At 32.8% G+C, this 15,219-nt stretch overlaps 2 protein-coding genes across 2 annotated transcripts in view; one reads left to right on the top strand and one right to left on the bottom strand.

Annotated features, from left to right (window-relative positions):
* Window positions 1-461: 461 nt before the first annotated feature.
* LOC128174792 (uncharacterized) lies at window positions 462-2,272 on the top strand (the record flags this gene model as incomplete). The annotated part of the gene is made up of 4 exons (XM_052840249.1): window positions 462-565; window positions 746-940; window positions 1,047-1,175; window positions 1,335-2,272. Coding segments are annotated over 4 exons (642 nt in total), but the record flags the coding sequence as incomplete, so codon positions are not given.
* A 2,762-nt stretch (window positions 2,273-5,034) lies between these two features.
* LOC128174791 (uncharacterized) overlaps window positions 5,035-15,219 on the bottom strand; it is a 39,056-nt gene continuing 28,871 nt past the window's right edge. The window contains exon 3 of the mRNA XM_052840248.1: window positions 5,035-5,312. Coding sequence (XP_052696208.1) covers window positions 5,035-5,312 — 278 coding nt within the window. The remainder of the gene's footprint in view (window positions 5,313-15,219) is intronic.

The raw sequence follows: 15,219 nt of genomic DNA, 5'->3' as shown, positions 1-15,219 counted from the left end.
AGTTTGGTAATAATAATACAGCGATGGATCAAGTTTTTTTTGTAAAGGGCCCGGGGTTCCAGTGTTATTATTTTTTGGTTTTCAAAGAGGGTGTGGAGGGCTTCACTCTCAAAATACTTTATTTTTACCCTGTTTTGGTAAAATTTTCTGTATAAATGTAGACACTAAATCTGTGTTTAATTCATAGCTTTGGACATGTTAAGACAGTAATTATAAATACAGTAGTTATAAAACAGTATTTATCTGGTCACATTGTACTCCTGCGTAGTAGAATGAGCGCCCATGACGAAAATTTATCGGTTACATTATTGAATTGGTGAATAATGTAAAGTAATGTTAAGTTAGGACAGAAGTCTCAGTTCTATAGGAACAAAACCATGATTTCAAGGTTTTTTAGAGATTAAAAGAAATGAAAATATAACATTGTTATGATGATAAGAGGATAGTTCTTTTTTACATGAAATAAAATAGTTATTTTTTTTTTATTCTTTTTTTTTTGCTTTGATAATAGTGAAGAAACAGATTTTGAGCAGCTATTGGGCAGTTTTGATGAATTTACAGCACAGTAAGTATTTTGTAATTGCATACCTACTAGTATGTTGTAAGATCTCACAATTTGTGTGTTTAAAACGTTCTTTTTTATACGCTGTTTTCAAATCACTTTTTTTCTTCAGTAGAAAAAAAAGTTAACTTATTGTAATTTTATTATTAACCTTTTATCCTTTATATTTTTTTTATTTTAAAGGTCTTCCTCTACTCTTTTTAAAAAGGAAACACCATCTGAGGCAACAGGGTCTTCTCTTTTAAAGACTCTACTAACGCAGAATGTAAATGCAAAACCTACATCAAAAGTGGAGACCTTACCCACACCTTCCCTCACTAAAAATAATAGCGAGGGAATAAAAAAAGAACATATGACATCAGAACTACCTTTCAAAAGGTTAGGATATCTTTACTCTTTGTTCATATTTTACTTAAAGAGTATCAATGATAAAAATATGTATTATTTGAGGTAATATATCTTTGAATATATATTTAATATTTAGTTACGCAACAACTACAAGTACCTTTAGTGGCTCAACATCGGGACCGGTGTATGATGAAAATTACCCCCCTCCTCAACCAGAAAAAGACACAGTGATTAATGTAAAGGACTCCATTCTAACTACACTTCGGTAAATTATATATATATATATATATATATATATATATATATATATATATATATATATATATATATAAAAGATATACTCATGCTTATGCTTTTACTTCCATATATTCCTGTTTTGTTATTATTTTTTAACCAGTCTTCTTTTGAATTTCTTTTTTTTAAGACAAAAAAATGATCAGAAGTTAAGAGCATTGGAAAAAAGATTATTTAAACCAAACGTGGTTCAGGTAGTTGCGTCCAGGGAGTTCCATGTCCGACAAAAGTTGCAGAGGAGGATGGCTGATGATATGGAACAGAGTGAGATAATAATGAATTATCTGGCAGACAAGTATGGTGAACCAGAGAAGAAACGTGTAAAATTTTCAACTCTTCAATAAGGAAAAACTATTCATGAAAACAGCGCGTTGGAAAAATAGATTTACCGAACGACAAATCGTTTGAGAGTACTGGAGAATGACGTACATCACGTTTGCTGGTTAAATAATACAATAAATTTCGTAAAGAGCTTTGTAGTATTTTGTTTGTTTTGTTTCTCTGTCTTTAAGAATTTTGAAAGACTGATATGAAACCGCCTTATATCAATCTGTACAGTATTGTTGACACACATTCGTGCGTAAATCTCGTTGGACTGCGGGTATTTATCCACATATAGACAGGTTATAGGGCTATCTGAGTTGACGTTAGGTCTCAACATGCATTCCATTTGATCACTTTTCTGTTTCTCATGCAAAACACTCACCACAATACACAGAGAGGCTATGAGTGTCTTTTAAATATAACAATTTAAAGATAGTAAAACAGATACTTTAATAGTATGGTTTTCTCCAAGTCTCCTTTTGATCTCGGAAGTCCTTACCTCGGTTATATATGGATGAGACTAATAATGACCTTATACTGTCATTGGTACCCTCAGACTGTTTTTACCTCGAACAGTTTGCCCTTGTTGTATTGACCTTGACGATTAGCCCTCAGACTGTTTTGACCTCAAACGGTTTTGACCTCAAATGTTTGTGACCTTGTATTAAGTACATGACCTACTTAATGACCTTGACTTTGACCTGACCTTGAACATGCCCTGACCTGACCTTGTGGGGTCTGGCCTTGACCTGACCTTGTGGGGGTGTGGTCCATATGACGTCACTGCCCCTATAGCCCACAGACTATACCCCTTACTACTGACAATATGGCAGAAGCATTCCTTGAATTTCTGTAAGTAAAAATATTCCTTTTTTTTAAATAATTACTTATTTTTTTCTTAACTTGTTTCATTTTTACAAGTACATTATTTGTTAAGCTTAAGAGTTTAAGAATAAAAATTTTTTTTCACAGTTTTAAAACTCCTAAATAAGTTGTGATTAGTGACCGAAACATAACAAAGTAAAGGGTATTTCACAAGTTATAAACTGAGTAGGCATAGATTCGTTAATTTCATTATTAAAAATATATTGGCTATGTTATGCATTATTATTCAAATGCCTAACATTTTGTACGAAAGTTATATAAAACATGGTTAGATGTCATTCCTTTGTTCATTTTCTCTATTACTGTATCTTTTACTCTGGCAGTGACGCCAAAAACTCAGCAAACTCGTTCGGTGAGATTGAAGAAATGTGGTTGAAGATGGGGGAGGAGTTGGAAAAGTAAGGCTTGCAAAGGTGAGTTTAACAGCTTTTGTAAGAGTTATCTTTCATTGGCTTAATTAAATATTCTTTTAGTCCTAATAGATAACGAAGTTCGATGACATCTTTTCTCAGCAAACTCGTTCGACATTAAGTACAACTGGCAAAGAAAATGAGTCAAGGAAATGGTAAAGATTGGATTCTTGTGCAACGTAATGTACCAGGATGTGTCATATGTATATTTAATAACTTTAAAAAAAATCTTTAGTCATTACATTTTCATATTGTTTAATTTCTAAACTATTAGATAACTGATTTTTATGAAGTTAAATTAAATCTTTTGATCTTCAGAAAAAGCAGGTTTAAATAATTTCGATAACTTAGTTTGAACATAATAAAAAGTAAGTGTCTTTCACCCTCTCTCTGGATCTCTTTAGACCCCTAAGTCTGCACTAAAGAGCCAGGGTAACTGCAACACCTTTGCACCAGTTGCCAGCTACTCGCCGGCACTAGACTCAAACTGCAGTGCTTTTGCTGCGCCAGTTACATGTACCAGTAACTCGGATAATGATAAGGGTCGATTTAATCAGACAGAAGACTCCATCCTGACTACTTTGAGGGGATGAATGTTTTAACACATTAATTACAGAGCAATATTGAATCATCATCTTACCGATTACCATCGATGTTAATTCATTTACAAAAGGGTTCTAAAAAAAGTAATTGAATTACTTTTGCTAATTTCTAGGTTATAAAAGACATGGGTTCTTAAAACTGGCAAACCAATAATCACCAAATGTGGGATATAAATTAATTGAATGTGGAATCTGACACTCTGTAACTAAGATCGATTCTGATTCATTAACAGGCGAACAAATCCGGACAAGATGTGTAAATTTGAGAAAAGGATGAAGGAACAGAGCAAACAAAATGCCTTAGAACAAGTCGAAGTCTTAAAAGCCCTCCTGGCCAGAGTGACCTTGAATTGCGAGCAAATTAAAATCATCTTAAACTTTATAGAAGATTTGTTGTCTAAAGGAGATAGCGGTACCTCGGCTAAAAGGGTCAAATTTACAACGCTCTAGTTGTTTGATTTGTGGTACACCATTTAGTGAAAGCCCGTGTGTATCCGTGTGAAATGTACAGAATCCAACAATACTACCCTGAGCCCGCGATGATTGTGAACAGATCAAAATAATAACTTACTTAACTGTTTTAAAAAGTAAAGTTTGTGTAACAACTTTTTTACAAGACATTGAGGGACATTGTGCTTTTAAAATTGATAAATGGTTAAATCCATTTTATATGTACTTGTAAACTTTGTTAACACTATACCACGCAATACTTTGTAACAGAAAATGTTATTTAAAACTTATGATTTGTACTATCTCTGTTGTCTTTGGATCTCCTGATAACAAAAACGATTAAGAATCTTAAAACTTTGTTAAAGGATAATGACAGTTTACTTACTGTATATAGTTGATGAATGGTTCTCTTCTGATGCAAAAAGAGTAAGTAAAGAAATACTTCGAAATGTGCACTTATTATACTGAATTTTGCCTTCATATTAAAGGAGTGGTCCTACGAAAAAAACGCGTTTTTTAAACCATGCCTGGATACAATAGTTTGTTAGTTCTAAATTTAGCAATACTTTACACTGTTGCTATGGTTACAGATGACTAAGGAGACCCTGATAGTAGATATTTATGGTATCATCCTTCAACTGTTGCTTTGCTCTTCGTCATAAATCTACCCCCTGACGTCATTAACTGTGAATAACCCCCTGAGTGTAGACTACCACCTTGACCTCGTGTGACCTTTATGGGAAAAAAACCATGACGTCATATTGACTGCAGAGTGACTGCTCTCTGTCCCCCTTACTACTCCTACAAATACTTACAATTTCACATTGATCTTTGCACACAGACAAATGATTTCTGAGCAAGACAACTGGAATTTTCTTTCCACAACCTTTGCACAATTCTGTTGGACAAAATTCTGATGGCTATGGAATATTAACAATTCAGAAAGATAGTTTCAACATTTTAATAGCACAAATCCTCACCAGGTTTGCTTTTTTCATTGTTGTTTAGAACTTTAGAAATAAAATAAAAACATATTTTTTTAACTTCCAGCTTGCATCCACATCTTTTACCTCAATTGATCTATGCCATTTTATATGTTATTTATGAATCAAAATTGTAAATGAAAAATCAGTTGAGACATTAGAGTTAAGATAACTAATTAAGGTACCTCACTTCTGTCTTCTACATCCACGGACAGTTGTCCTTGCAATGGTCTTATGTAGCATATTGCGGAGCCAAGTCCACTCTCATCGGACAAATAGTGAGTCGTATACCCATAACTTGGAATAGGAATCGTTTCCAATAGAGTTCTTGATGATGAACGCATCAACTCATATCCCCCAGCATCCTTTAGTTTTGGGTAATGCTCCAACAATGCATCTCTAAGATTTTCAGCATCCTTGTTCTTTGCTAGAACCAGTCTTTTTTCCCCGAGCCCTGCTTCAATAAGAATTATCTTCATTGTTTGTCTGGTACCTCATCCCAAAAAAATATGTAATACATTTGAAAGGGAAAAAACAAAACAAATTCCCTATTTTAATTGGTGTTATGAAATATCTCTGAATCTTGTTTTTTAATTTACACTTGGTAAGTAGAGTGCTGTACAGATGATTTGGAATCTATCTTAAAACATGTTTGTTCCGACTCTATTGTAGGGGAAGGGGGAAAAATACTAAAATACTTTAAAAGGATCGAGGTTCAAGACTGATTTTGTTCATAATTCATAAATTTACCTCATCAGGACCTCCAAGACAACAACATTTGTGAGTCTAAGTGGTGTTTAACGCATGTCTTTGGAATTTCATATGCGGCCTTCTTAGTGCATTTAAGTTCATATTGTATGGGGCAAACATTGTTCGTATTGTGGTTGTTCAGATCCTGAACTCGTAATCTGTTACAACTGCAATATTTCGAGCCTTTCAGACAGAGCTCGAAAAAACAATTTAAATGTATTACCATATTAGAGGCTTACCCAATGTTGAACAGGTCCAGCACAATCTCCTGATTTAGCTATATAACTTAAAGGGGCATGGCCACGATTTTGGTCAAGTTTTATTTTTCTGTTTTTATTATTTACAATGCTTTAGGAATGCATTCCTAATGATCAAATGAAATTTGGGTGCCAGTCGATGATTTTTAAGCAAGATACAGGGCTCAAAATTCTTCGTCATGTAAACAAGGCTCATGCCCTGTTTTTGTTTACATAGGTTCAATATACCAGTAAAAAATCTTTTTCAAGCTAATTTGTGTATCTTTTTATTCATTTTAAGAATAAATAAACAGTTTCTATTGATTCACACATTTATTTGAGGTCTAAAATTGGAATTTTCACTTCAACATTCAAAATGCAAACAAAAGCTTTGTTTACATAGCGAAGAATTGTAAGTTCTGTAACTCGCTTATAACTCAACAAATGACAATCAAATGTTGGTTGCTTATTACAAATACCTTACTGAAGCATTGTAAACATTTAAATCAAAAAAATAATTTTTTACCAAACTCGTGACCATGCCCTTTTAAAAAAGCTATTCAAAATAGCTTGATAAAGCTATGAATATGCAGGTTTTTTTTCAGAAGAATGTTAATTATCAAAACTATACAAAAAATCGCAAGTTAATTACCGATTATATTAATCCCATGAACCATTAAAAAACAGTTCAAATCAAATTAGTTTTAACACTGCTGCTTTTGAACACTGCTATGCAACTAATCTGTATTTACATTAACAACTATGACTTCCGGATCTGGTAACCTTGACCTCAAACAAAGAAATGTATGTTTGTCTGTGGTAGATATAAAAATGAAAAACATGACAGGTACTAAAATAAATTGGCAATATGTAAACAAAGTTTCAATCAATTACCAGTGGTGGGGTCTTATCAATTTCAAACAAATATTTTAAATTAATTGTAAAGAGAAAATAAAATGAGAACTGTTTAACTTTAACCAAACAACGACGATACTGAAATGTGAACTGTGTCAGTATAGTTCAATAAAGTTTGTAGGATAACACCTGACAGGTGTTTTTCATTTCAGCACATTCTTCGCGATGTGTTTAGTTTGTAAATAAATAAATTTACTACAGTGTCCGACATTTTTTTTTAAAAGAGGATAAATAATTCAAATTATGGTTCAGTTCTTCATACTAGATCTATAATGATTTTCTAAGTATTAGTAATACTTCTAATGACTACATTATATTTTAAATAATTTTTCTTATAATGTAATCCAAGAAAAACTTCTACTAAAGTATGTTAACAAAATTACTTACTTTACTGACTGTAGACAATTGCGGCATTTTGAACTTATTTAAGTAGTTTCTGCTATATGTTATGACCTAGTTGGTGATTTTAATAATTATTAATTTTTAAAATATGTCACTGTACCATTTGTGCCTATCACATTCAGGGTGGAGATTATTGAGGACTGCAGATTCCTTATGATTTTTAACATCATCATGACGTCACTTGACTGTTGGTTGGTCAATCTACTGGTAGGTACCTTTCAGGAAGTAATATTAACCTTCATGGCTACAGGCTACTCTGGTGAATATAGAAACAAAATGCTGACTTCATCACAATGGAGCTTAAATTATGACCCTTCTATAAACGTCATCAGAATGGGCTTTGACTGGGGGGTTTCTTGACTGTGACTGTGGGTTTCTTGACTGTGGTTAACCGATGACGTCACTGCGTGGGGGCCTTCTTATTGGTCTTGACCCCTGGTTAACCCCATGACGTCAATGGGTGGGGACCTTGACTGTGACTGAACGCTATCTACTATACTACTAGTAAATTGATAACTTGACCTAATTTAATTATGTTACGTATAAGAGTTTCACCGTGCAAAAAATAGATGACCTTATTTGAATATAATGCGTAGATTAGTGGGTGGTATGATTTTAAGCGCATTCTTGATCAAAGCGTTCGTTTTAGTAATCAAAACGAATTTGAAATCATATATAATGGACAAAAATCGTAATTAAAAGTTTAAAATTCAGTCAATGTGCCTACTGTTTGGATCCAGTTAGTGAAGATGGTTGAATACTACCTTTAAACAACTTCAACTGGTGACATCGTTTGTCCAAACGATGAAACATCGTTTGTCCAAACGATGAAACACATGTCATTAGGGAAGGTAGACTGTCGCGCCACCTAATTAAGTGTTTTTTAAAAAATGTAGTAACAAGCAAGAACTTCACCTCTTGCGAGATTAACTATTGTCATAAAATTAAAAAAGGGGAAGGTGCTGAACATTACTCAAGATGTGTTCACAAAGAGTTTGAAAATGAGTGGCAAAGAAAAGGAAAACTTTGTGTTAAAGGGGGTGTTACTTCTCTCCCAAAATATGATGAAATTCACATTGATGGAGAAAATTAGGACGACGAACTGGAACCTTTTAGTAGTCAAAAGTATTCTGGATTGATTCCAGAGTAAAGGAAAATGTGTAATGTACATTTAATAGGATTGTTTTAATCGTTTTGCAATGTGTGTAGCATTATAAAAAATATATCTTTTATTTTGTTTGTTTGTTGTTTTTTATTTGGGGGAGGGGGGGTTAACAAGTAAAAATAATCTTTCCAGGTAGTCAAACAAACACATCACAATGATTATATAATGGCTTGATCCAATTACTTGACCAAAAGTTCTACCAATATTTTTGAAATTTGATAAATCACATAAAATTATAAAACTTTACTCATATATACCGTTTTTATTTTTGTTTGAAATGTATAAAAGATGAACATTTATGTTTGGAAATAGGATGACAATACTTGTTAAAAAGAGTCAGGATCGGTATAACCAAGAATAGTACAGTGTATACTTTGCTCATTACATCCGTTATCCACAGCGCACATATTTGCAACAGTTTCAGAATAATGCTTCTTTTTTTTACCTTTTGTCAGTTTTGATATGCCACATTTCAAGCCATCAGTTATTTGAACTATGTTTGAATTCGAAATGTTTGTGGCAGGGAGGGGGGCTGGACGATGGTTGTCTCCCCGATCATGTAACCACCTTAACGTTTGCCGTACTTCGATAGGGGAGGTGTATTGGATTTGAGATGCACAGCTGTAAAGATCCTATTCATTGAAAATATCCCGATGAATTGCGGAGAGCGTTTAATACTCGGAGGGATTAAGGGGGCTGTTCTTTATATGACTGGAAAGTACAGTACATGTGTGTAGCAGCATCTTCTGTTCATCTTCAAACTGGTGGTACAACTATCTTAACTCGAGCCATTATAAAGAAACTTTACCAAATATGTTAATAGGCCTGTCAATTTACATAACATATATATATAAGCCTTCAGCCTTTTAGATATTACAAAAAAATTATATAAGCCTTCAGCCTTTTTAATATTTCAATATTTGGTATAGTTTATATAGTGTAATGGGCGGAATTAATTGTGTGCTAGTGTTATGTTTTTAGATGCGCTGGGCTAACCTTGCAGGGTTCCCAATAGTTAGGGTTGTCAGTTTACATAAAATGTACATAAACCTTCAGCCTTTTCTGAATATTTACATATTTGGTATAGTTGATATAGTATGATGGGCGGAGTCTGTTGTGTCCTAGTATTAGCATATATCTACTACTTCACCCTTCAATTGTTGCTATGTGAACTAAGGTGACTCTACTAGCACAAATATTGACTCAAAAAATGTGTTTTCATAGTATCTATCTTTGAGTGTCACTATGCAAACTAACGTGACCCTGAGGTATTTTTGGAAAAACCCATGACGTCAGTGACTGTACACTCACTCTTGACTGTAGACTCACTCTTTGTATAAAGGTAACCCATGACGTCATTGACTGTATACTCCAACCTTGATTGTGAACTCTTTTTTGACCTTTGTCGATGGGGTCTTGAAAAACCCATGACGTTATCCAGACTGACTGTTCTCTGTCCCCCTTACTACTCTTGATATATATCGTGTATGTAATTTTTTTTTTCAACAGATGATTTTTTTTCTGATAAACAAATATAAATGTATAGTTTATATGTGACATTTTATTTCATAAAAACATTAAAATGCGCTTTAATTTTTAAAAGCTCACTTGTAGGCTTACTAAAAAAAAGAAACGTTGTATAATTAGGTTTTTTCTTCTTTTTTTTGTAAATTTGTTCGCTAAAAATCATCTAGTTGTAATTTCATTGTCACTTCGTATAGGTAGGTTGGTACAAATAATTAACAGCGGAATATGAAAATGACTTATTTTGTTTTATACCTACATGTAAAATGCATATATTTAACATTAAAAAAACAAAATGTGTATAAATCAGTAAACCTGATCTCAATAAATGAGTAAATGGAGCAGTTGAATAAAAGCTGTATTTAATGATTGAGTACACGTCCTACCATTAGTACATACAGCCTGACCTTTAAAGACTAGGAAATAGGTCAGGTCAGGTCATGATTACTTTTGCGCAGGTGTAAGACAACCGGGCGGTATTTTCAAAAGTGATTCAAAAGACGTTCATATGATATATAAAGAATAATGCAGAAATTTCTGGGTCAGTACTCAATCCATCAATTAGTGCGATGGAACCCCAAACATATTCGCTCTTTTTCTTACATACAAACTTCCACTCAAGAGAATATATAAATGGGGGATTGCAAACAGATTTTATCATTGACAGAATATCACTATGGCAGAAGAATTCCTTGATTTTCTGTAAGTAAAATATTCCTTTTGTTTTAAGAATTTTGTATTTTCCTATAGAGCAATGTTAGCTTAATGGTTGGTGACAAAATATTTTTTTTTTAAATCGCGAGTTTCTATTTCAATGACAAAAAAATGATTGTTTACAAAACTTTTGATGCCATTTCTGTAGATTTGAAATATTTGTTTTCATTACATTTTAGAGTTTGTTTAAACTTGCTTAGAGTTATATAGAAAACTTTTACAATACAACATAATTTTTTAATTCATTTTTTATTACTCAAGTTTGTTTTTGTTCTGGGTTTTTTTTCTTCGTGCCTTATATTTTTAAAATACTAATTTTATATATAGAATTCATTAAAGTCATATAAAGAAAATAAGTAGAATGAATTGACAACTTTTTCACAAAGTGGTGATTAATTCGGTACTTGCAGAAAATAATATAACAAGAAATCTTCAATGGACTTGACTTCATTTAAATATCAAAATTTCTTTATTTTTTTTTTACATTAATTACAGTAGTTGAAATACCGTGTATATAAGTTTACATTTCAATCTTAAACGCAAAATGAAGGATTATCCAGTGTATGCAGGATTTCGCGTTTGTCCATATGATGCAAAGCACATCATAAGGACGGAGAGATTCCCCGTCATATTAGAACATGTGAGAGAAGTAATCCATCTCCAGCCCGCATATTTAGGGCACGTGAGTACGATTTTACTCACAAAATAAAGAAGAGTAAAGAACATACTTTCTGTAGGGAATGTGAGGATTACTTGTATTCTCCAGCCCGCATATTTAGGGCACGTGAGTACGATTTTACTCACAACATAAAGAAGAGTAAAGGACATACTTTCTGTAGGGAATGTGAGGATTACTTGTATTCTGTAAAGGCAAAATATGAGTCTTGCAAGAAGGGGAATACCAACCTTCCCTAGTATAAGGATGTCCAAATTAGTGGAGAAAAACATGGGACAGAGATTATAAATAATATGGTAAGTGAAAGATATTTTATCGTAAATCAATACTATAATAGTAGATGATAGGTATTAATTTTTCTTTTTTCTGTATAGTTTCAGTGAAAGAATTATAAATCACAACTGGAGCTGTCCTGAATGTTACCAGTAATCACTAGTCAATTTGTAAAAATTGCGCAATCGTTACACAATTATAAATTTGAGACTGTTGCACCGTTGTTGTTGTTTTTTTGTTGTTGTTTTTTTTTTTGGGGGGGGGGGGTGTTTTTGGTTTTGTTTTATTACTAGCAAGTTGCATCTTTGTGGAAAACGAAAATTGAGTTATTTCACTTTTAGGTTAAACAGTTAATAATCTAAGTGCATGAACTCAATTAAAACTGAATAAATTAGTCTTCCCAAATGAAATGTGGGTGCTGATTCGAGGTTTTCACAAGATCAACATCATAAAAATGTAAATTTTAAATTAGTAGTTAAAACATGAGTTCTATGGTGAAATAAAAGAATAGTTCCGCCCTCACCCTTTCTACATTGCATGCGCAGATCCAGAAAAAATTCAAGGGGGTCTCCGTTTACTGCATACTTAAAAATATTATATCAACTCAAAAATTCTCTAAAGGTAGCTTATACAGATAATTATTTAAAATTACCTAATTCACATATAACTTTTATAGGTCATTTCTACTCTTTTTTAAAAATTATTTAATTGTATTTTACTTTACTTCACTTAAAAACTAATTTCATGGAGTTCGATTTTTAAAAAAAATAAGCGATAACCTGCATTTTTATTTTCGGAAAAAAGTAACTTCACGGCATTTGTATTTAGAATTGACGTCAGCAATTGAATCACACTTTTGCTGACTTTGATACTTAAATGATCACCATCATTTTATGTTTACGTTTCTTGGCTGTGGGGGGGGGGGGGGGGGGTCAACCTTGGGGAGACTTGCAACTAGGGAGTGTGTGATTGGAGATGGCTTATATAATGGCTGCATTGATGTTGACTTTCTGCGATTTGGCCATTTTGGGATTGGAAGGGGGGTGCTTGATATAAGATGTGCCCACAATATCCAAGTTCTCTACCTTGATGAGAACAATCTGCTGTTCAGTGATCAATTCGTATTGACCAAAAGAGTCATCACTCTGTACCTGAATAATGTTAAATGTGTAAGTAAATTTTAAGATCTTCTATATTGGTACTTAGTTATCTTCATTTTATCTGTTTTCTTAGTTTGCAAAGTATGAATGTAAATGATGCAAATTGTTTAAAGTACTGTTTAACAGATGAGGATACACTGATCAGCGATGTAATGGAACATGTTTTATCATGTAACTTAATCAAATTTTATATTTCAGCAGACTTCAACCAGCTCCACCCTCTATCCGTTTCAACTTCCTCGCCTTTCAGCACAGTAAGTATTAGTACTTAAACGCAAAATTGCGTAGTGTATGCAAACTTTCGCGTTTGTCCATATGATGCAAAGCACATCATAAGGACGGAGAGATGTCCCAGTCATCTCAGAACATGTAAGAGAAGTAGTCCTTCTCGAGCCCACCTAATTAGGGCATCGGGGCACGAGTGAACGACGTACTTTCTGTAGGGATTGTGAGGATTAATTGTCCTCTGTAAAGGCAAACGATGAGTCTTGCAAGAAGGGGAATACCAGCCTCCCCTAGTATAAGGATGTCCAAATTAATGGAGAAAACATTGGCTAGAGAATATAATTAAAATGGTAAGTGAAAGTCATTTTATACATATTTGAATTCAATACTATATGAAAATTGATACTATATTAGTAGATGATATGTTTTATTTTTTTTTCATGTATAGTTTTAGTAAAGGAACTAAAAACAACAGCTGGTGCAATTGCATTGTTGTTGTTGTTTTGGTTTTTTTCACTAGCTAGTTGCATAATTAAGAAATATCTCCCTTTGGGTTTAAAGGTAAATAATTCATGTGTATGAATTCCTAAACTTTTTTAGTTGCTGAGTCGAGGTTTAAACGCTATAACAACATCAGCTTCTTATTCAAATGTATATGTTAAATTTAGAAGTAAAAATATGAGCTCATTTGATTCAATAAAAGAATAGTTCCGTGTTTACCTGTTCTACATTGCACGCGCGGATCCAGAAAAAATTCCGGGGGGGGGGGGGGGGGGGGGGCTCCGTAAGCTGAATACTTATGAATATTATACCAACTCCAAAATTGTCTGAATGGTCTTTCTTATTTTCATTATCCAGTAAATCTAAGTCATTTTTTGATATAAGTAACGTTAAAACTAAGCAAAGTTAAAATTGTCAAACTTGTTTGTAAGTTCAAATGTTAAATTGTTACAGAACGTTTTTATTTTATAAACGAAAACTGAAGTAACGGTTGCTTATTGTCAAAGATTTCAGTAAACTGTATTTTTAAGTCCAATGTTTTATTTCTTCGTTAATAGGTCAATGTCTTTATTTATCTATTTAATTGACGTACTTCAATGTGAAAACATATAAAATTTTAAATTTGTAAATCATAGGGGAAATATATATATATATATAAATAATATTGAAGAACATATCCACGATAATGAAAGCACTGCTCTCTAAATAAAAACAACAATTAACTACATTAAATGTAAAGACGAAATACTGAAGTTATATATTCTGCAAATTTTAGGAAATTGACAGAAGTGAAAGTGTGCATAGTGAATTTCACAAATAAACTGGAGTCAGAGAATTGGAAGGTACTGACCGGCAAGGAATTACATTGAACATAAACCAGTTTAAGAATTCAAGCGGAGAGTTGAGCTAAAAAAACAGATTGTGATTTCGCTTGATGACAGTGACAATGAACTGATCATTAAACGAAATAAAGGAGACATGATTCTAAGCATTTCCAATCTTACTAGCCCATTAAGGTAAGAGCCAGAATCGCTATTCATCAAATTATGAGTGTGTTTTTTTTAAAGATTTGAGATGAAGATAATTGATTTCAATTCAAAGAGTAATTGGATTTCAGAGAATTGTAAGGTGACGATCGAGAATAAAATTACATTGGACAGTAACCAGTTTACCAATAAAATATGGCTCGCTGAAAACGCAACTTAAAACTGGAAGAGGCTGCGAAGTTAATTATATGCCAGATTTAGGAGACGAAATGTATCTTCAAGTACATTTACCATTTCGATGAATTTCACTTTAGTTTTACTTCCTAATTTTTTCATTACACTCCTTATTTGGTATTATTTCAGTAAAACATGATTCTTTCAAAATTAGTTTACCAATCGAAAGTATAGCCCCTCTGTCATCTCACTAAATAATCGTTATAAATATTTAAAATTAAATGGTTAACTCAAAATGGCTGAAAAGTGTTGTGAAAAAGGTACAATGCCATCATAATGAGATAATACTGGTAAACCAAGTTAACAGTCAAGAGATGATCAATTTTCTTTTACTTCGTAATGACTCATAGTTTATAGCTTACATTTCAGAAGAGAAAACACATCATTTCAACAAAAGACAAACCTCTGAGCAGGGACACATGGTTAGGAATGCAGCATATTCTTATTCTGGAAATTTATAAATGAAGAGGTTATGTAATTTACACGCTTACTTTTCGGTAAATTGGTTTTTTATATAGATGTGTCCTCCATTGTTTTTGTACTAGACACAATATCATATATATTAGTTCAGGTAGACACAATACTATTACTCTTTACATG

The sequence above is a fragment of the Crassostrea angulata genome, chromosome 2 (assembly GCF_025612915.1).
Source record: "Crassostrea angulata isolate pt1a10 chromosome 2, ASM2561291v2, whole genome shotgun sequence".
Lineage (NCBI taxonomy): Eukaryota > Metazoa > Mollusca > Bivalvia > Ostreida > Ostreidae > Magallana > Magallana angulata.
The sequence above is the reverse complement of the archived record's forward strand: the minus strand, read 5'-3'. Positions and strand labels throughout refer to the sequence as shown.